This window comes from Hylobates moloch, unplaced genomic scaffold, assembly GCF_009828535.3.
Source record: "Hylobates moloch isolate HMO894 unplaced genomic scaffold, HMol_V3 SCAFFOLD_15, whole genome shotgun sequence".
Taxonomy (NCBI): Eukaryota; Metazoa; Chordata; class Mammalia; order Primates; family Hylobatidae; genus Hylobates; species Hylobates moloch.
Genome location: NW_026652290.1, coordinates 7,821,577 through 7,842,747, shown reverse-complemented (window position 1 = coordinate 7,842,747; position 21,171 = coordinate 7,821,577). Strand labels below are relative to the sequence as shown.

Sequence of the window (21,171 nt, the reverse complement as noted above, 5' to 3'; positions counted from 1 at the left end):
GGCCGGGCGGCGGCGGGCGCGGCCGCGAGCCGAGCTGCGGAGAAATGCCCGGCGCCGCAGCGGCCGCGGACCCGAGCGCCGAGCGAGCGGCCGGAGACAGCCGAGTGCCGCCGAGCGCCGGGCGCGGAGACAGCCGAGCGCGGCCGGCGGGGGGCGGGGGCGGGCGGGGGGCGCCGGGCCGTGCGGCTGGCGGGGCGGGGCCGCCCGAACCCGGGCAGAGCTGCGGCGTCCCCGCCTCCAGCGCGCCCGCGGCCCGGGGGTCTCCTGCGGGTCCCTCGGGGCGCAGCGCAGGCCGCAGAGCCCAGCGACCTGGACCCGGCAAGGAGGGCTCCGCGCGCTGCGCTTTCTCGGGGACCCGCCCCCTGCTGCCGGGAGCCAGCTGGGAACTCTGGGGTCTGCAGCCGCCCGAACCCCCAGACGGACAGCCCCCGCAGCCCTCGGGTCCCTCCAGGCAGCGGCGAGGAGGGGCGAACAGCCGCACCCCGGCAGGCTCTCCCTGCAGGGCTGGGGGCAGAGGGCCGCGCGTTTGGAGAGAGGCACGGACGGTCGCGCCTTTGGAGGGAGAGGCGGGGCCAGAATGTATCACAAAGTGCAAACGCGCTGTATTTCCAAACCCCGCCGCGCGCAGGCGGCCGCAGCGTTCACGGTGACGTCGCAAAAGGCGAGAGGGAGACGCGCCGGCCGGACCTCTTCCCGATGCGCTCCTAGGTGGCGCCGGCTGGGAAGAAGGGGCGGGTAGGGAGCCCTTCTCAGGCGCCTCCCACGGGGTTGCCCCGCAGCCGCGGCACCACCTCCAGTCGCCGCAACCCCCGCGTGGAACAGACGACCCGGGTCTCAGAGGCGGCACGGGCGGGATGCAGCCCCTGGTCCATCTCGGGCGCCGCCTGACGCACTCCTACTGTGCCCGGGTCCTCCCGGCCTGTCTCACTTTGGGGGGCTCAGGGTCCTCACGGGGGACCCCTGTACGTAAGCCAGGACGGCGTTCTGCAGGAAGCTCGCCCTCTGGGCCTCCTCGTCCCGGATGCGGGCGATCTCCGCCTCCCGGAGCCGCAGCTTCTCCCGGAGAGACGCGTTCTCGCTCTCCCTGTCCAGCAGCGCCTCTCGGTGGTCGCTCGCCATCACTGCAGGGCAAGGAGCGCAGTGAGCGGACGCAGCCCCAGCGCACCGTGGCACGGCCTCAGCACGGGAGACCTGGCCAGCCACGCTCTCTGGCTAGCCTCACGTCCCACCAGTGGGCGGCGGGAGGACAAGGGTCTGGCTCACCTTTCAGCTGGCGCTCCAGGGCCGCCGCCTTCTCCCTCAGCGCCTCCTGAGCCGCCAGCTCCGCCTGCAGCCGGCCGTTCTGCTCCTGCAGCTCCACGCGCACCCTGCTCACCTCGGCCACCCTTTCCTGGTCCTTGAGGCTCAGCTCCTGCCAGGCACGAAGGTTGGGGAGTGAGGCGAGGGGTGGGGGCTAGCACGCCCGGGGCCTCCCACCGGAGCCCCGGCTACCTGCTGCAGCTCTTCTAGGCGCCGCCGCAGGCCCTCGACTTGCAGGCCCAGCTGGCTGGCCCGGGTCTGGGCCTCGGCCACCACCTGCTTCTGCTGTAGGCAAGCGCCCTGCGCCTCATCCCGTGCCTGCGCCAGCAGTCTTAGCTTGTCCTCCAGGTGAGCCAGGCGCTGTTGCTGTGAGCACAGGAGCCGCCACGGAGCATGAGGGGCTCAGCTTGAGCTCACCTGAGGGAACGTCTGCACGGGCACCACCCCACCTCTCTGCAGGACTGGCTGCTCTAGTTACTATGACTCTGAACTAGCTCCCCTGGCAGCCACTTCCTCCAGATGCCCTCTGGGCTTTCCTCCTCCCTCTTCGGTCACACCACCCCTCCGGTCCATCCATGCGGCAGAGATGGGCCAAACCTCTCCACCGTCTCAGGCCCTGATCCAAGGCTGAAGCCGACCCGACAGTGTCCAGGGTGTGCTGATCTGACCTCAACACCACACTCCCGCCTCCCCACTCAGACGGCAGCTCTGGAGTCTGCATGCGGGCCGCAATGCCGGGCAGCCTGGCTCCCCCAGAGAGTGGCGGACATGTGTGGCTCACCTCCTCCAGGCGGGCCTGGCTCTTGGCCTTGATCAGCTCCTCCTCAGCCTGGCCACGCTCGCTGAGTGCCGCTGCTTTCACTCGGCTCAGCTCCTGCACAGACGGCCACCTGCCAGCCCGTTCTCCTGTCCCTGGCCCAGGGCCCTTCTCTCTCTGGCCCATCCAGCCAACCCCAGCCAGGGGGGCTCCTCTCTGTCAGCCTCCTGAGGGCCACGCAGCTGCTCTGCCACCTAGCTCGCTGGGCAAGGTTCCTACGGCCAGGGAAGCCCGAATGCCACCTAAGTCCCTCTAGCTTCTTGGGCACACTGGTGGATGGGTCCCCAAGGTGGGGCCTATGAGGCTCTGAGAACAGGAAGAGGTCTCTGGTCCTGAGGCGGTGAACACCAGGGGCCCCTGCCTTGTTCAGCCCAGGGCTAAGGCAGAGCTTGGCCCTGCCTGGTGGGCACTCACCTCCTCCAGGGACAGCCGCACCGCCTCCAGCCTCTGCACCCGCTCCTGCATGGCCTTCTCACTCTCCTCCAGGTGACGGGTCATATGCTCCACCTGCTCACGGGCAGGGATTGTGGGGCCAGACTGGAGAGCGGGGCCTCCCTACCTTCCCCCCATGGACTCCCCACCCTGGAAGGCAGGTGTCTCTTGGGAAGCTTGTTCATTCTGAGAAAACACTGCCTTTGATGGCCTAGCAGGAAACTAGCCCAGCACGCACACCCTGAACGAGTGGGGCTTGGTGTCTCTTCAACGGCAATCTGTACTACAGCTCAGACATCACCGGGGTCCTTCCCCTGCCCCCAATAGGAGGTTCTGGGTCTGACATCCGCTCAGGCTGGCAAAACACGGCCACCCAGTGACCCAAGGTTGGCGAAGGAAGCTCCCACCAGGTGTGTGCTTTGGGGACACCTGCATGACACCAAGGCCAGAGACTGAGGCGCGTTAGAGGCCAACGAGGAGGGCACCTCCTTGATGCGCAGGCTTTCTGAGTCCTCCAGGCTTTGTCTGCATCTTCTCTTCTCCATGTCCAGGCGCTCTGGAAGCCCAGGGCGGGCAGAGCATGCGTGAGCATCCCCTGGGGCCCCCGTCCCCCGGTGCCCATCCCCAGGCCCCTCCACAGCAGGCCTGCCCATGCCCACCCTCGGCCTGGATGGCCCTCATCTTCAGCTCAGCTGACATGCTGGTCAGCTCCTGCCTGGTCTGGAACAGCTGCTCCTGCTGACACCTGAACTTCCGCTCCAACTCGTCTACCTGGAAAGCCAGCATCAGGGAGGGAAGCTGCAGCCCAGCCCTGCCGCGCCCACCCTGGGCTTCCTGGCTCCACCACAGCTACCTGGTTTTGCAGAAGCAGGTTCTTTTCATTGGCGGCAGACAAGTCTCTGAGGAGCTTAGACTCCCGCTCTGCAGCTTCCTGGGAGGGGAACGGGGTATGGGCAGTGAGGGTCACGAAGCCGCCACGCACCCCTTGGCCCACCCCTCTCAAGCCCTGCCCACCCACCTGCTGCTCCAGCTTGAGCTCCTTGGCCTGCCTCTGCGACAGGCTCAGCTGCTCCTGCTCCGCTGTGGCCAGGAGCTCCCCCAGGTCCTGGGCCTTCTGCTCCGACAGAGCCAGGGCAGCCTCTGTCATCTGCAGCCTGCAGAAAGGAAGGGCAGCACCCCCGCCCCGGCTGGAGTTTCACGTGCCTTACAAAGGCCTCACTGCTCTCACTGTTGCTGGGCACCTTGTCAACCCCAGCCAGCACCTGCCTCCTCCAGGAAGGCTTCTGGGCGACTGCCCCAGCCTCACCATTTCCCACCTCTGCTTTGCAAGCAGGACTTGCACACAGGCTCACAGCACCCTCCTCTGCCATGTGGGCACGTCTCTGAAGTATGCTGAGGCCACTCTCCACTTACTTGGCCTTGAGAGCGTTGATGATGGAGTGTCTCTCATTCAGGGCTTCCTGAAGCTGCCCCACACGGGCTGCCGATGCCCTGTGGGCAGAGAGGAGGGTGCCGAGAGTAACCCAAACCCCAGAGCGCTCCCATACCCCTCTGGCCTTGGTAGCTGCTGCTGTTCCTTAAGCATTTACAGTCGCCTGGGCACTGAGCCTCCAGTCACCCCTTCGTGGCCTCACTCGTGTGCTCAGGTTGGTCCTATCTGACTCTGAGCCAGGACCTGATCCCTGAAGCCTCACCCTGCCCCTGCCCTGGGCCCACTCACCTGCTACTCTTGGCCATCTCTTCCCGCTGCTTATCAATAGTCTCCATCAAGTCCAGAAACTGGGGACAGAGACAGCCGCAGCCCTGTCAGGGCACCTGCAGCCTGTCCTCCTGACCCTCTCAGGGGGAAGGAGAGCTGGCGCCCACCAACGTGGCAAGGCAGCGAAGGGTTCCACCCACAGTGCCCTGTCTCCTTCACAGGAAGGGTGGCCCCTGCAGAGCGAGGCCTCGGGGCTCAGACGCCAGCTCCCCAAGGAAGTCCACCTGCAGGAGATCAGACCAGGAGGCCGCCCCTCCTTCCTGGTACCAGCCACTCAGAGAGGCTCCAGGGCCCCGAGGAAGGGAAGGTGGGCAGAGGGAGGAAGGACGTGGCCAGACCCTCCAGCCATAAGCAGCTCCAAGGTCAGTGAAGGCGCCATCCTCACCTGCTTGGACTTCTCCTCCCGGAGGTGCTGGACCTCCTTGCTGAGGACGTGAGTGCGGGCTTGGTTCTCCTGGAAGGTGGTGAGCCGGTCCTGGCTGTGGCCCATGGCTTGCTCTGCAGAAGGAGCTGTGTCAGCTGGGCGCAGGGGCTCATGCCTGGAATCCCAGCACTTTGGGAGGTCAAGGTGGGAGGATCACCTGAGGTCAGGGGTTCGAGACCAGCCTGGCCAACATAGTGAAACTCCGTCTCTACTAAAAATACAAAAAATTAGCTGGGCATGGTAGCGTATGCCTGTAATCCTAGCTATTCGGGAGACTGAGACAGGAAAATCGCTTGAACCCGGGAGATGGAGGTTGCAGTGAGCCAAGATTGCGCCACTGCACTCCAGCCTGGGTGACTGAGTGAAACTCAGTCACACACACACACACACACACACACACACACACACACACACACACACACACAAGCTGTGTCACCCCAGGGCTGCTTAGCCTCAAGAGTAGCTGGTGGCCACTAGCCCTGCACCCAGCGGCTGGCTGCTTGGGAATCTATGCCGTGTGGGGCAACGTCTCACCCGGTAAGTCAGGGGTGCCCCCTCAGTGCATGAGAGGAGGAAGTGCTTCGTGGGGTTCGGGCTGTGAGCAGGAGTCGCCTGGTGTTGGGGAGTGTGTGCACACGTGGGGCAGAGGTGGTGGGAGCTGCTCCACCACAAAAGGTGAGGGCCATCCTGGGGCATCCGGCCACCATCCTAAAGGTCAAGGGGCACTGCACAATGTTGAGGCAAATGCTGTGCCCAGCTCATGTTCTGGAAAGATCTGGGTGGCATGTGGCAAGGGGGCAGAGGTCAGGAGCAATGACAACAACCAGGGCAGTGCCGAGGCAAAGCCAGGGACAGCGCAGCTGGAGCCAGAGGCCAGGCAGAGCCAGCAGGAGGGGTGAGCCCTCAGCACAGGGGCTGGAAGACACTGCCACTGTGCACGATTAGGGAGTACGGGGGGCCTGGCAAAGTCCCCAGCTGGGTCTGGGGCACTAGGGCCTAAGGCTGAGACATCAGCTGCAAGGATTCGGGGTTGCTGGTGGGAGGGAATGAGGAGGCCAGTACAGGCCAGGGGGCCCCACCTCACCTGACTCACATGCAGGGCCACAAACTCAGGGTGACCAGGGAGCCTTCCTGGCCAAGGCCTGGGCCACCTGAAGCATCAGCAAAGCCACCAAGTCCAGGGCTGTGAGCCACACAGCCTCAGCTTCCCCAGCTATGAAACGGGCACCCCTCCACTGCCCAGGTCCTAAGAACTCAGCAAGTACAAAGGGCGCCTCGGACAGTGCCCATGTGTGGTGAACGCCAATCAAGTGCCAAACAGGTGCCCCACGACCCCTCTGCTCCTTCCTGCTTCCCCTGGGCTCTCAGGCTGCTCTCCTCATCAGTTCCCGTCCTGAGCCCAGCACCCCGCCCTCGGTGGACAGGCCTCATTCAAAGGCTCACGCATCGCCCCACACAGCCCTGCACCATACCCACGGCTCTGAGGATGTCTCCAGGGATGTTGTTCCCAGCCAGGTCCAGTCTCCACAGGGTTCTGTTGCTGGGGAGACAGTTCATGAGGGCCCGGCCCCCCAGGAGGCCAACGTTATTCCAGCGCAGGTCTGGAAGGAAACCTGTAGTCACCAGACAGAATGCACCTGGCAGAGGGGGAGCTGGCCTGGCTGGGGCGCTTCCCTAGGGGCCACTGCCTTGTGGTCATCAACAGAGCAGGAACGCAGGCCAGTCCCCTAGCTCCTCACTTCCCACAGCAGAGGCAGTCTCAGAGGGATGAGGGAGCCCGAGGCGCCTGGGAGGCCTCACCCAGCTGCTGGAGGGTGGTGTTGCCCTTCAGGGCTAGGGCCAGCTCCTCGGCACCCTTGTGACTGATCTGGTTGTTGCGGAGGTCCAGCTGCTGCAGGGCGCCGTTGGCCGCCAGGCCCCCGCAGAAGGTGGCGAAGGCATCGTCCCATGTGCCCAGGCTGTTCCACTCCAGCGTGAGGCTGGAGGAGGGGCAGAAACCAGTGTTCACCTAGGGGACTGCCTGGCCCATGGGGTCCAGGGCTTGGGGACGGGTGTGGGCTTGGGGTCTGATGGGCCAGAGCCTCAGCCTACCCTGCCAACGTATGTGAAAAACGGGCAACTGGCAATGCGGAACTCTTGGGCTACAGAACCATGTGTCCTGGGGCCAATCCTCAACCACACAGAGACAAGGCCTGGGGTCGGGACCACCACCCACCTCTGAATGGACTTGTTCTGTTGGAGGAGTTTTCCCAGAGCCTCGGCCCCTGCGGCCCGAAGGTTGTTGCCCTAGGAGAGAAACAGGCCAGTAGTCACTCCCGTGCCCTGACTGGCCCTGAATTCCCGCCCATGCCCCAAGGGCCTTGGTCAGCCAGGGGACAAGGCTGGGGTGCACCCTGCAGCCTCCCTCAGCTCCTGGGCTCCCTGCCTTCAGGGGGCTTCCAAGGGCCGGCTTGTTTGCCAATGTGAACTCTTGCTCCGGAGATGGTCACACATAGAAGGCCATCAGAGAATGGCCTGGGGACTCACAGACAGCTTCCAGCCACCTGTCCAGACCCCAGGCCCCTGAGACCTGGCATCTTCCACCTCTCCTCTTGCCCTTGGGTGGCACACTCGGACACTCAAGAGTGCAGGTATCTCACCTTTAAGTCCAGAAAGCGCAGCACGGTGTTGGCACACAGGCCTCGAAGCAGCAGTGTGGCCCCTGTGTAAGGGGGGCCGGCGGTCACTCTCTGCCCCTGCTGACCCCAAGGCCCTCCCCGTGGGCCCCTTTTCAGGGCAGCTCCCTAGACCCAGGAAGGGACAACTGTCCCGGTGGTCTGGGTTGGCGCTGGCCAAGAGTCTCGCTGTGAAGTCATGTTTGAAACACCTGCAGCCCCTGCCAGGCACCAAGCCGGCTCAGCACGCGGGGAACCAGGTAAGACCGGGAATGTTAAGGTCTGTCCCCCGTCATACAGAGGAACTGCCCTCTACTCCCAGGTGCAGGAAGGGGCGCCCCCGCTCTCTTCAACTACGGCACAGAAAGAAGAGAGCCTGGAGAGGAAGCGACCTCTGGGGCTGCCGAGGCAACGGTGTGGGCAGCTAAGGAGCAGAGGGATCCACCCCGCCGCGCCTGCCCACCTTCCTCGCTGAGCATGCAGTCACTCAGGACCAGCTCCGTGCACAGCGTCTCCCTGGGCAGCAGCTTGCCCAGAGCCCTGCAGGTCTCCACCGTCAGGCTTTGCGTGGCCAGGTCCAGCCGGCCCCTGGGAAGCTGGTGCAGCTGCTGCAGAACGGCTTCCTGGGGCTCGGCCCCACTCTCCCTGCACAGGCGGCTGTAGGAGCGCCGGAACTCCTCCATGACCCGCGGGGCCGGCAGGGCCTCCTCCGCATGCTCCCGCAGCTGCTGAAAGGGAGCCGCGCGGTGCGGAGCGGTCCCAGCGCCGGGTACAGGAGACAGGGCCTCCGCCGACCCGGGCGAAGAGCAATCCGAGTGGGCTCCGCGGGCGGGAGGTCCTGGGAGCGCGGGGCTGGGCGGTAGTCAAGGTCAGCTTTGGGCTGGGGCCCCGCAGTGCTTGGGGACCACCCGTGCAGGAAGCAGGCAGGTGCGTCGCGCGCCCCTACCCAGCCCTGCCCCGCCCGCAGCCCCGACCCCCGCCCTCGCGACAGCCGCGTCGGGGCCTCAGTATCTAGGAAGAGCAAGGCGCGCCGAGAGAGGCCACGGGAACTACAACTCCCAGCAGGCTCTGCGCAGGCAGCGCTTGGTGCGGGCCAATGAGAACAAAGGAACTGGCGCGCCCTTCGGGCCACAATTAAGAGGGGGCAGCGCGCTCCAGGTTCATTGGCTAGGGGCATGAGCGTGGGGCCCCGGGAGGGCATGCTCCGGGCTCATTGGCTGAGGGACGTGAGGGTGGTGCCCCGGGAGGGCGCGTTCCAGGTTCATTGGCTGAGGGACGTGAGGGAGGGGCTGCTGGAGGGCGCGCTCCGGGCTCATTGGCTGAGGTGTGGGGGCGGGGCCTCGAGAGAAGGCGCTTCAGACTCATTGGCTAGGGGCGCGGGGCGGGGCTCCGGGGGCGCGCTCCGGTCTCATTGGCTGGAGGCGCGGGGCGGGGTTCCGGTGGGCGCGCGTTGAGGCTGCGGTCATGGAGGGAGCCGGAGCTGGAGCCGGCTTCCGGAAGGTGAGAGCCGACGGGCAGGGGCTAGGCAGGCGCGGACGCTCCGTCCCGACCCCACGCGTGACACCGTGAGGGCCAGACGCTAGCCCCCGCGACGACCCTGTGCCTTTGAGGTTGGGCCCGTTTTCAGACTCCATCTCCGGCCGGGCCGCGCGCCCCTCGCCCTCCTGGGCGGGGGTCTCGCAGCTGGTAGGAGGGCGCGGGGGGCAGCCGGGGCGGCGGGAAGGCGGAGAGGGTCTGCAGAAACAGGCAGGGGTGGGCGTCGTCACGGTGGAGTCCAAGCCGGCGAAGAGAGACGAGGAGCTGGGCCGCCGCTCTGCGCCCTGAGACTGGGGTCTCCTGTTAAGGGGAGATCAGGCCCCAGGACGGGGACAGTGAGATCGTCCAGCCCGAGGAGCCGGCAGGACCTACCCCAGCCACCAGGCACAGTGGTTTCCCTTTTGTTTGCTCCCCGGTGGGCGCCAGCACTGGGCTAGGAACGCGTGGTTTCTTCGGTGCTCCACGTTACACACGCTTGACATGGATTAACCCTACCTGCCAGTGGAGAAACTGAGGCACGGGGGCGTTAAGTGACTCAGCAGGGCTAGGGTGAGACCTAGGCCGTCTGAGCCAGGATCCGCCCAGGCTGGAGGGCGTGCCCTGCTCTTCCCTGCTCCTGGAAGTGGAGCTCTCTGGGGGTGCTATGTGCAGAGGACCCCATCGGTGCAGGCAGAGTGGTTTCTGAGCCTTTCTTTCTACTGCTCTACCTGAAGGTTGGGGCACCGAGCTTGCTCGATGTCAGCAGGGCCTCGTGGGCTTCTGTGGCCTGGGAAGGGAGGTTCTCAGGCTCCTGTGAACCCATCCTGGAGGGAGGACTTCAGCCCTGTAGAAGCAGGGAGAATTCTTTGTTTCTCCTGTATCAGGCCCTTCTTTATCACCCAAGGCACCGGGGTAGGGCGGGGGGGGGGGATCGGTGTGGGGAACTCTGGTGGTGGAGTTGCTGAAGATTCTTGCCAGAATTCAGAAAGTCACTGAGGCTTGGGCCACCTCACTGGGTGGTTGTGAGAACACCAGGTTAAAGTAGCCGAAAGGCCACTGCCGGAGAGGGGGCACTGGGTACACACCCCAGGAGGTCATGTGTTTTATCAAGCCCACCTGACAACTAGAGGCCCGAGGGCTCTGGCCAGAGCTGGAGTTGGGGTCATTGCAGAGAATGAGCGTGAGGACAACGGGGAGTGGGGGGCCTGTAGCCCTGGCGTGGCGCCCACACGTCATGGGGCAAAGCTGGCTGTGTCCTAGGCCCCCCAACAACCACCCCAGTGCTGGGCCTGCCTTCCGAGGCCACTGCCGATGTACGGGGAAGCCCCTTGGATTGTCGAGGCAGCCCTGGCATCCGCCACTCTCTGGGGTGGTCTTCCTTCCAAGGCCTGGGGCAGCAGTGTTGGGGGTCCCAGAGCAGGTGGGGAGATAGTTCCTTCTCTACCTTTTCTGGTGCCTTTCTGGTACTGCTAGTGGTAAGCAGCTGGAAGGACCAGCAGGTGGCACTGAGCTCATGCGGGTGGTGACTAGGACCCTGGCTAGGGGACAGCAAGGGCTCAGGATGAGCCGGGATGCTGGACCCTGCTGCCCGCTGCTGGGGAACGTTCTTCACCATCCGCATCTCAGGTCTTCACCCGTCCATGCTCTGCTTGTCACCTGCTGGACTGCTCTGGGTGAGGTGCTGTGACCTCCCTGTGGCCGATGCTGGTGGCCTGGCTGGTCGTTCACCCACCTGCCCTTTTAGCGCCTGTTTCTGGGCTCCTGGGTGCCCACTGCCCCCGCCCCCAGTCCTGGATGCTCCGTGCTGTCTCCTTTCCCAGCCGCTATGGGCCGGTGCCTGGCCTGGGCCACCTCACTGAGTCTTGTGGCTCCACCAGCCACCCAGGGCTGCCCTTCCGAGTCTTGGCCTCCACCACTGCAGCTGCCATCCGCCACTCCGTGTGGACAGCTCCTGTGTTCACACACAGTGCATCCCAAACTGATCTCCTGTGTCCTGGCTCCAAAATACACTTGCCCACAGCCCCCCCATCTCCTCAGAGCAGTGCCATCCTTCTGGGGTCTTGGCGTAGACTCCTCCCTTGTCCCCGTCCTCCGTCCATCAGAAAGGCAGAAAGGCCCTGGCCCTGCAGCCCCCTCCCTTCCCCCACCCCGGGAATGGCAGCCAGAGTGGTCCTTTCCAACACCAGTGCTGCTTTCCACAAAAAACCTAGAGAGGACTCCCAGTTTCCTGCCACGGAGACACGGAGAGCTGATCAGGCCCTGGGCCCTCAGCGTCTGGCCCACCCCTCACTCCAGCCTGCAGACCACGCTGGCGCAGCCCAGCTCTGCGCTCCCAGGACACCAGCACCTCCTGCAGGATCATGAGCACCAGGGCAAGACCGGCGAAGTTGACCCAGCACCCAGAACAGAGTTGGCACGAGGAAGGCCCTACTGGTGGCACTTCCTCAGGCCAGCCCACCTGGGGAGCAGCCACCTCCAGCCTCCAGACCCAACCCGGGCTCTGCCTTCTCTGCCTCCCCACGAGGAGAGCAGAGCCATGGCCCTCTGCTGGGGATGGGAGTGCAAGATTAGGCCGGACTCGACGAGGCCTTTCTCCACTCTCCCTGGAGCCCCAGCAGCAGGGCTGCTCCCGCGTCTGCGACCACTCACGCTGCAGGAGGCTCCCTGCACAGACCTTGCACAGAGCCCTGGCGCCCCCTAGTGGAGCTGCCCACACATCTGCTTCAGATGCCACCCGAAGCACTACCTTGTCCCCTGCCCTGGGAGAGGCCCAAGCACAGAGGGCGTCTCCAGCCAGAAGTCACAGCCACTGTCACCAGAATGGTCACCACCCTGGGGGGTTCGGGGGGGAGGGTGGGGCCTGGCGCTGACACCCCCCTCCCCTCTAGGAGCTGGTGAGCAGGCTGCTGCAACTGCACTTCAAGGATGACAAGACCAAAGGTGCGGGTGGGAGGTGGGTCCCCGTATCTGGCCTCCGGGACCCTTTCCCACAACTCTGCAGGGCCAAGGCCTCAGGAGGGCGGGGGTACGTCTGGAGCACCCAGCCAGAGCGGTGGGTGAGGGTCCCACATAACCTCCCCCTGCCTTGCAGTGAGCGGGGATGCGCTGCAGCTTGTGGTGGAGTTGCTGAAGGTCTTCGTTGTGGGTGAGCCCAGGGCCCATGCTCCCTCTGGGCACAGCATCCGGAATTCCTTTTGCGTCTTTCCAGCGGGAAAACGAAGACATGTTTTCCCGTTTCCCACAAGGGCCTAAACTTGGGTCTCCTGAGCCTGTTTGTCAGGTGCTGTGGCCTGGTTCTGGGGGCTGCCCGTGGGTGTGGGCAGGGGCACCGGCCCAGGTTGAGGCCCTCACTGGGCTCGGGTTTAAGATCCCCCCAGCATCCCCCATCTCTCGCGTTTCTCACCGCAGAAGCAGCAGTCCGCGGGGTGCGGCAGGCCCAGGCAGAAGACGCACTCCGTGTGGACGTGGACCAGCTGGAGAAGGTGCTTCCGCAGCTGGTGCGTGAGCGTGGGTCGGGGCGCAAGTGAGGGTGCCCGGCTAGCTGGCCCTAAGTGCTTCTCTCCCCGACAGCTCCTGGACTTCTAGGGATCTCAGCCGTGGCTGAGGCCACCCCCAGAGGAGCCCCTGGTCCACAGAAGCAGGCCTTGTGTTTCCAGCGGCCTCTGGTAACAGGCAGGGAAGGACCTAAGGGATTTGGAGTTGATTCAAACAAGATCCCTGGGAGTCTCCGGCCTGTGCAGAAGGGGCAGGACTGCAGTGCACTGCCGCCCTTGGAGTGTCCAGTGGGGACACTGGTGTGGCAAGGGGCAGCACCTAGGGAGTCCCTGCCTCCCCTCCCTGGGGCAATAGTGTGCGTGCCACCCGGGGTCCTACAGGCAGGTGCTGGGAAAGGCCCGGCCAGCAGGTAGCCTGTGTGTTTGACAAACAGCGGCTGGCAGCGCTGCCTCCTGCCCACATTCCTGCCACCCAACATCAAAGCTGGCGTGTGACCTTTCCAGCCATGCGATATTCCCCTTGGAAGAGGCTTCCCCAGGCTATAAATTTGTTCTCACAAAGCAACATCAATAAATCAAAACTGTCTCTCCCAGCTTGGCCTTCTTGCCATTAATCACCAAAGTCAAACTGCTTCAAAGCCGCACTCCCCGTGTGCGCCCTTCCACTCCTGGTAAGAAAGCAAAACGCCAGGAGGACGCGCTAACAAACAGCATGTGTGCGAGTGCCTCGGCCCCGCCCCCAGGCGCTGTGGAACCCGGACCGTGTACATGTGGCTGCCTGCCTGGAAAATGTTACTCCTACCCCAGGGGTTGGGGCAGCCACGGGGGCTGCCACCAGTGGGCAGTGGCTTCCAGGAATGTTCCTGTGGCCACAGGCAGTGGCCACAGGCAGGACCAGGATGCACAGGGTGAGGGACACTAGCCCAAGGGCCTCCCCCTTTTCTCCGACGCCGGTCCCAAGCAGTGCCATGGAGGTGCAGGTCGGCCCCCCTCAGGCCACACCCCCTGCCCACCCTTGGAGACACGGGGCTGTGGGGCCTGTCTGGATGCCCCGCCCAGGTCTGGCTGCCCTCTGACTCAGGGGCCTCTGGCATAAGCTCCACTTGTGCCAATGCTTGGGAAGCGGGCAGGGCCTTGGGCCACTTCCCCTCCAGCCCACCTCACTTTCTTGTCAGAGTCCAGGACTGGAAGCACCCCAGGGGCTCTCAGCTGAGCACCATCCTGGGGCCCCACGCAGGGAGGGGAAGGGGTAGGGAGTCAGGCCCCAGGGTGGGAAGCACAAGAGCTGCCCCGTGGGAACCATCAGAGGCGACCCAGCCTCTCTCCTGCCCTGGTGCCTGAAGACAACTTTGAGGCAAGCCTCTTCATCCTTGATTTAACCCCACTGGCCCTGGGTAGGCAGGGCTGCTGGGACCCACCCCTTCCCCACCCTGCCCACCTCAGTAGGTCAGTCTGAAAGCCCTGGGAGCCTGTGGAAGTCGTCAGACTTGCTGGGGAGGCTGGCTGCAGGGTGGACCAGGGCCAGAACCCAGCACTATAGCCGCTCGGGGGCAGCGAGAGGCCTGAGGCCAGGCCCTGCCCTGCGGATGTGGGGTGACCTACTAGCTCCTCCCCCAGCTCCTGGCCCAGGACTTGGCTCCTGGGTTGCAGGTAATTTCCCCCAAAAGACTTTCCTCCAGCACTTCTGTTCTCCTTGGAGGAGGGGTAAATAACTTTTAGGTAAAAATGAAGAGGAGACCCACACGGGTTCAGGATGCACACCACGGTCCACCAGGCTCCTCAGGGGCCCACACCATGGTCCACCAGGCTCTCAGGCCTGGACACTGCGGTCCAGCTGAGCCAGGGCAGAGGATGGGGGCCCTTTTCTGGAGGAAGCACGACAGGAAGGCGTTGAGGGATGCACACGTCTTTATTCCTGCTGGCAGGGGAGGTGGTCCTGTGGCTGGCAGAGTGGGCACCTCGGGCTGGCGGCTCTCACCTCTTGCTGGCTGTAGCTCAGACACACCAGGGTGACCACAGGTCCTGGGCTCTCACCACCCGGCCACCCGGCCACCCGTCCACCAGCCCGGCTGAAGCACTCGGCCCTGCCGGCCACAGCACCTAGCCCCCCAGCCCACTGGCCCTGCCACAGCACCCGGCCCCCCACCCTCCACCCGGCCACAGCACCCCACCTTCCACCCGGCCGCAGTACCCGGCAGCTTCAGCCACTTGGGCACCTTGCCCAGGCTCCTCTTCACGGGCTGGGCTGTCCCTGGGATGGGCTCAGGGGGGACCAGCGCCCCCTCCTCAGCAGCTGGCTCAGACTCAGGTGCAGGGTCAGGGGCTGGCAATGGGGAAGGGGACCCGGCGGCCCTGGACATACACCTGTGGGGAGGCAAAGACACAGAGTGGTGAGTGCTGCCACGGGAGGTGCCCCCAGACCCACCGGCACTCACCTGGCCACCAGCACGTCGGCCGCAGATGGGGAGATGGCATGCTCCAGCAGACCAGGCTCCAGGTAGACACCTGCAGGGAGGCCCAAGCTCACCCTGAGCCTCTGAGGAGGGGCCCACTCACCATCCACCCAGCATCTGCCCATCAGCACTCGGCTCTGGGAGCGGGGTGGCCAGCAGGTGGCTGTCCCAGCCCTCTCTCGGGGAGGTGGTTACTGGGGGCCACAGATCTCCCTCTCAGACCCAAAGAAGGCCCCAGACTGAACGCCCTCCGGGGCAGCTGGCTCTGAGGTCCAGGGACAGGCTGGCCAGACTCCAACACCAGCCCCAACCACCGACACTCACCTGCCGGCTCCTTGGCTCCGAAGTGCACCAGAGCGGCCGGGAAGAGGTTCGCCTGCAGGGAGGGCGGAGGGCTCAGCGGCCAGGTGGGCACCGTGGGCAGAGCACCCCCCTGCTGTGGAGGCAGCCACACCCCAGGGCCAGGCCCCAGCTCCACCCTCAGGCAGGCTCTGCCTGCCCGGCCCTATGAGCCCCTCATCGCCCAGCTTCCTGTCTGACACCAACCCTACCCCTGCAAGCAAGGCCAGGGCATCCTGGGACCAGCGCCCTCCACGGGACCACCCCAAGCCCCAAGCCAGTTGAAGGCTGGGGCCTCGAGGGTCCTCAAGCCATGCAGCATCACAGTCCTCCCTCCTCTGGCCTCTGTACCCGAGGAAGGTGGGGCCAGGCGTGGCAGGTCCTGGCGGATGCGCCGGGACCACTGTGGAGGGGTGCAGCTGCCAGGCTGGCGTATGCCCCTCCCGGCTCCAGATTCCCCCTCCTGGCTCCAGGCTGCTCAGGGCCACAGGCTGGGGGTGGGGGTGGGGCTGGGGCTGGGGGATGTTAAAAGATTAATAAGAGGAAGCTTCAAAGGCCAGGCCCAGGAACGCTGAAACCTCAGCCTCCAGCCGGGGGCCCAGGGACACAAACAAGGGCCGTGAATGCTTTGAAAACCCAATTGTGCCGCCTGGGATCAAAGCCTTGTGAGGAGAGAAGGGCCTGTGGGGTGGGCAGGGGCTGCCCGAGTGGCCCTGGAGAGGCGCCGGAAGCTCTGGAGCCAGGAAGGGGGCACGGGGAGGACAGCGGCAGGAGCCGCTGTGGTCTCGGCCTCTCACAGATGGAGAGCATGCTCCGCCACCACCGGGCCTCCGAGATTCACAGCCAGGCTGCGGCTGCTCACAGAAGCCCGGGGGACACTGCCCAGAGGCTGCTGTGGGCACAGGAGGCCTGGCCAGCCCCATCTGCATCCCACCTGCTGCCGGGCAAGGGGGCTCCCTCAGAAGCCACCGACGCAGAGAGGCCCCTGGTTTTCATCACAGCCCCCGCAGGCCAAGACCCTCAACCAGCACTGCCCCACGGGACACGCAGAAAGGGGCAGGCAGGATTCGGGAAAGCCAGGAGAGAGAAGTAGGCTTGGCAGCCGGCCTGGGGCACCTGGGCTCTGTCTGCGCCTCTGTGCAGGGAGCACTGAGCCAGGCAGCCTACCCGGCCTGTCTCCACGTGCTTGTGCCCAGCCTTGACTCCGGAGGGGTCCCCACTGCTCGGACGAGGGGATGGTGGAGAGGAGGGTCGGCAGACTGGGTGGCATGGAGGCTGACCGGTGCTTGGAGAGGCTCGGCCTCTGGATGCACCCCACAAAAGGAGCCTCCCAGAGTCCACGTCGCCTCCATCTCCCACCGCTGGAAAGGGTGTTCTCTGCCCGGGGTTCCCAGGCACCATTTCAGCAAGGGACCCAGGGTGAATGGAGCCACCGTGATCACCAAGCTGGGGCTAGAAAGGGAAGGTAGGTCACACCATCCCCCCAGCCAGAGCAGGGCCCGGGAAGGGCCTTTGAGGGAGGCGCAGGCTGAGGGGCCTCTCCCCACGAGCACTGTCCCAGAAGGTCTCAGGCTGCCCCTGCCTGGCTCCCTCAGTTGACAGGGAGAAGTGGGGGTGCCCGACCTGCCCTGACACAGCCTGAGGGCCTGGAGCCAGTCCCTCCCTGGCTGCTGCCCAGGACACTGGGGCCCCAAATCCAGCCGCCTCTCTGCTGCCAACCCCTTGCCCCACTCAGTGTTGCCAGGAAGAGCTTCCGAAAGGAGGCGCATGCCAAGCCCCACAGGGCAGCGACTCTGCAGGGGCTGCGTGCACACGCAGCCCAGTGCCCGGCCGCCCCTCCAACCAGAACGGCACCACCCTCCGGGGAACTAAGCCAAGAGAGGAGCCCTTGCAGCCCAAGACGCCCAGGAGGGAGGCGGCACCACAGCGCCCGGGAGGGAGGCGCCACCACAGCGCCCGGGAAGAAGGCGGCACCACAGTGCCTGGGCAGGGAGATGGCACCACAGTGCCCGGGAGGGAGGCAGCATCATGGTGTCTGGGAGGGAGGTGGCACCACGGTGCCCAGGAGGGAGAAGGCACCATGGTGCCTGGGCAGGGAGAGATGGGGCGTCCACCCACAGAGCGGGAGTGGGGGCCGCAGGAGCCATCCCACCTTCTGCAAGACCATTTGTCAAGGAGGAACATTTCAGAGGGTCCAGGTGGGGTAGGGCCTGGTGGGTGGAAGGAAGGGGGCCTGTCAGTCCCAGAAAGGCCCCAGCAGTGGGCGACATGGCAGTGCAGGACGGGGCTGTCCTGGGTGGAAAGGAAGGAGGACAGAACTGACTAGGGGCGGGTGCCCAGCAGGCACTCAGGCCAGAAGTGCCAGTCACGCCCTGCCAGGTGAGTGGCTTGGGGAGTGGGGAACCAGGCGGCAAGGGTGGCCTGTGTCCTGGCAGAGGGTCCCCGGAGGCAACCTGAGAGCTCCAACAAACGGAGGGTGTTAGGAGCCAGGCTTGCCCCCCCAAAGCCAATGGAAGGAAGCCCAAACAGCAGGGCCTTTGAAGAGATAAGTGAGGTGACCGTGACATCAAAGGTGGGCCTAGCCCAGGGTGACCTTCCTTATGACATGAGGACGTGGACTGCACACAGAGGTGACCGTGCGAGGACACCAGGGCAGTGCCAGCCCCGACGCCCAGGACCAGGAAGCAGGTTTCAGGCAGGGGTGGGGAGCTTTTTTCCCCACAGTGGTGCCCCCACACTGCTCACAATTTCCTGTCCTCACTCCTGGCCGCCTCCTCCCAGCCCTCCCAGAAAACCTGCGCTCTCCTGGGCCAGGGCCACAGACGGCTGCCGGGCTACCCGAGCCCCCACACCCACGCACGCTGTCCCTCTAGGAAGCAGGGGGCCGGCCCCTGGACACCCCCCAGGCAGCAGGCAGCCGGAGCAGGGCTCTGCCAGAGACATGAAAGCTGGTGCTTCTGCGCCCACTGCCTGCTTGCCTGCCAGGGAGGCAGGCTTCCTTCCCTCAGCCCCGCCAGCTCTCTGACGGCAGGCACGTCACCGGGGACACCACCCTGAGAGGCCCCGAGGCTAGAGCCGAGCTGACGGAGGGCAGGAGACAGTGGCTGGTGGGGAAGCCAAGCATCCCCAGAAACGGGGCAGCAGCACCCAGTGCTCTCAGGGGCCTCCCAGCGGGAGGGTGGGCTGCAGGCCTGGGCACTGGTCCTCCTCCATCCCAAGGCATCTTCCAAATTCAATGTTTATCAACTGGCTGGCCAGCAAGGGAGGGGATGGAGACGGAGGAAGGAGGCCCGGAGCTGGCCCGGCAGCTCAGGGGCTGAGAGGGGACTGTCTCACCCTCCCCTGCCTCCGCTGCAGGGGATCCCGCTCAGTCCTGCTCCTGGTCACCCCTGGCAGCTGCCTGCCTTCTTGCCCCATCTCAGCAAGTGGCTGAGGCCCCAGGCAGCCAGCAAGCTTCTCACCTCCAACCCAGGCCTCTGCAGAGGCCTGTGGCCACTTAAAAAAAAAACCCGCCTCTGTTGCTAATTAAAATATCTGAAGAGGCTTTGAAGAGGAAACCATTAGGCCAGAGAGCTTCGGAAGGCCCCAGGCAGCTCTCCCACAGGCCAAGGACAGGACATTCATTGCTCCTGGCTCTGGAGGGCGGCCCAGCAGGGCTGGGGACCCGGCACCTTCACCCTGGCCCCACCCTCAGGAGCCCTTAGGGAGGCGGCAGGGACCCACAGAAGCAGCGGACAGCTATGGGCACCGGGGCATTCCTAGCAGGGGCCAGGGGGCCAGAGGGAGAGGCCGGGCAGGGGGAAGGGGCAGGAACACGGGCTTGGCAGCTGAAGCCCAAGGCGGCCGCCTCCAGCTGAGGGCCTGGTCCCTCTGGGGCTCCCCGAGCCCTGCTCCAAGGCCTGCCGGGCCCTTCCTCACCCAGACCCCTGGGCAGGGACTAGTGCCGCCTTGGCCCCAGCACAGCAGCCCAGGGGGGCCGAGACCTCCAAGCGGCCTGAGTTCAGGCAGGCTGCCTAGCAGGCCCTTTCCCACCCGCGGCCAGGCAGGAAGCAGAGGAGGCTGGAAAGCCCTGTCAGAAACAACTTCAGAGGCGCACGGCCCCCTCTGAACCCACCAGCTCTCAAAGGCTTTATTATCCCGCCCCAGCGCCTGCCAGGCCACTCCTTCCTGACCGCAGGCCTCGCCCTCCCGTCCTGCCCTCCCTGGAGGGCCCCGCCCCACAGCACCCCAGGGAGGCCTTCAGGTACCTGAAAGAGGGTCCGCGTGTGGTCATCCAGAACTGTTTTTGGAGGGGTGATGACTGAGGAGAGAAGGTGATGACTGTGTTAGGAAGCACCAGGGTCCTCGCCCATGCTCCCGAAAGAAGACAGGCCTGAAGACGGGGGTGACGCCTCAAGTGGGGCAGAAGAGCCCCTCACAAGCATGCCTTATGCCCACACTCCTGCTGCAGAAACCCCAGCTGAGGGCTCGGAAGGGCTGGTGCAGGGCAAGCCCACCTGCAGGGGACACCGCCCATGCAGCCTGGCTCCCCTTGCGGTGGGCAGCCTAACCCTCTGCCACCTAGATGCCCTCCAAGGGAGGCCAGCCGCTCCCTGTCCACCCGCCCTTCCCACAGCTCTCGGGCAGGAGTGGCCTGAGCCCCAGGGGTGAGGACCAGGCTGGGGTGCAGCAGGGCTCCAGAGGGGAGCGGGGCGCTGAGACAGAAGGCAGGAAGCCTGGCTCCCACCGCCCGGCTCGGGGAGAAGGGCCCTCCTAGGTCTCCACACAGACACCATGGGCTGCAGGAGGCAGCTGGGCGGGAGGCCACAGATGCTGCTCCTGTGGAGAAGCTGCCACGAGCCCCAGCTGGGAGGGGCGGTGTGCCCACAGCACCAAGGCCCCGAGCACTGGAGGCAGGAGTGGGCTCAGGAGAAAAAACGTACACAGGTAAAACGACAGCTCAGGGTTCCCCAAGTGGCGCCTCACGAAGTCTCGCAAGTCCCCCACTGCAGAAGAGAAAAAGAGCATACAGACAGCTCTTCCACCACACCAGCCCCGGGCTGCCCCAGCACCACTGCTCCCACCCTCCTGGGCCTTTCCCCGAGAGGTGGGAATTCAGCCCTGTTCCTCCCACAGCACCCCAGGTGCTGGGCGTGGCTGGGCCACAGTGCGGGCCACACTTGGGACCCCCGCCCTGCTGGAGAGCACTCCCACTGCCACCTGCTGCCCCGCTGCCCCACCCCCGCCCCAGCCTGAGCACCTCCCTTTCCCTGGGGGAGGCCCCTGCGACCTTGGGCTGCTGCCGCCCAGCTGTCTGGGGTACAGGTCACAAGCCCCTGAATGTCACAGCACCACTACCCTCCTCCCGGGGTATGGTGCCTTCCTCTGGATGCCCCTCTGCCCCACCCATGCCCAGTAGGTGGGCGACATGAGCACTCAGGACCACGGGCTCCCTGAGGTGGGGCCAGGCACCTGGAGAGAGCACCCAGCCTGCCTGACACTCTGAGAACTGGGACGCCTCTGCACTCCCAAGGGGACCCCAGCACCCGCACCCAGCCAGTGCCCTGGAGCCCGCAGGCCAGGCAGCTACAGTCCTGTGGCCTGGAAGGAAGGAGCCGGGAGAGGCTCCGTGGGTCCCCGCCCCCCATCCCCGGACACCCCGCTGCGCTGCCTACCTGTCTCGCTGGGGCGGAAGAAGCCCTGTAGGACGTAGCGGTCAGGAAACAGCACCCTCAGAGCCACCTAGGCCAGACAAGTGGAGGGGTTGGAGGGACGGCCAGAACTGCACCAGGGACCAGGTCATGGCCTCCCCACTTGGCCCACGCTGGGCCATGGACACCAGGGCTGGGGCAGGCAGAAGCAGCCACCCCCAGTCAGGGCCTGGGCCTCAACTCCCCCGTGGCAGGCTGGACACGGAGACAGCCAAGTGCCGTGCGTGTGCACAGCAGCCTGCGTTCTAAAACCACATTGACCTGTGTTCAAATGTGCTGTATCTTTTTTTTTTTT

General features: G+C 65.3%; 3 protein-coding genes across 6 annotated transcripts in view; 1 reads left to right on the top strand and 2 right to left on the bottom strand.

Annotated features, from left to right (window-relative positions):
- Positions 1-237: 237 nt before the first annotated feature.
- Positions 238-8,440, bottom strand: LRRC45 (leucine rich repeat containing 45). The gene is made up of 17 exons (XM_032176594.2): positions 7,849-8,440; positions 7,371-7,432; positions 6,947-7,017; positions 6,532-6,710; positions 6,204-6,332; positions 4,693-4,805; positions 4,269-4,327; positions 3,962-4,039; positions 3,567-3,702; positions 3,402-3,479; positions 3,208-3,319; positions 3,034-3,104; positions 2,531-2,623; positions 2,081-2,173; positions 1,492-1,665; positions 1,264-1,411; positions 238-1,121 (listed from the first exon to the last, which is right to left on the bottom strand). The coding sequence occupies exons 1-17, from the start codon at positions 8,066-8,068 to the stop codon at positions 925-927; spliced, it is 2,013 nt and encodes a 670-aa protein (XP_032032485.1). The 5' UTR covers positions 8,069-8,440; the 3' UTR covers positions 238-924.
- Positions 8,441-8,783: 343 nt separating this feature from the next.
- CENPX (centromere protein X) lies at positions 8,784-12,987 on the top strand. Of its 4 annotated transcripts, none has more exons than XM_032176591.1 (5): positions 8,792-8,885; positions 11,789-11,840; positions 11,992-12,045; positions 12,309-12,382; positions 12,471-12,987. In XM_032176591.1, the coding sequence occupies exons 1-5, from the start codon at positions 8,850-8,852 to the stop codon at positions 12,483-12,485; spliced, it is 231 nt and encodes a 76-aa protein (XP_032032482.1). In that variant the 5' UTR covers positions 8,792-8,849; the 3' UTR covers positions 12,486-12,987. The 4 variants fall into 4 exon arrangements, with proteins under 4 accessions (XP_032032484.1, XP_032032482.1, XP_032032481.1 ...); XM_032176590.1 differs by having other exon boundaries at positions 12,309-12,397; XM_032176593.2 differs by lacking the exon at positions 11,992-12,045 and having other exon boundaries at positions 8,784-8,885.
- Positions 12,988-14,284: 1,297 nt separating this feature from the next.
- ASPSCR1 (ASPSCR1 tether for SLC2A4, UBX domain containing) overlaps positions 14,285-21,171 on the bottom strand; it is a 39,313-nt gene continuing 32,426 nt past the window's right edge. Inside the window, exons 10-16 of the mRNA XM_032176588.2 lie at positions 20,841-20,907; positions 20,109-20,171; positions 19,434-19,486; positions 15,172-15,223; positions 14,830-14,899; positions 14,586-14,758; positions 14,285-14,382 (exon numbers count right to left, since the gene is read on the bottom strand). Of these exons, the coding sequence (XP_032032479.1) occupies positions 14,369-14,382; positions 14,586-14,758; positions 14,830-14,899; positions 15,172-15,223; positions 19,434-19,486; positions 20,109-20,171; positions 20,841-20,907 (492 nt within the window). The 3' untranslated portion in view covers positions 14,285-14,368. The remainder of the gene's footprint in view (positions 14,383-14,585; positions 14,759-14,829; positions 14,900-15,171; positions 15,224-19,433; positions 19,487-20,108; positions 20,172-20,840; positions 20,908-21,171) is intronic.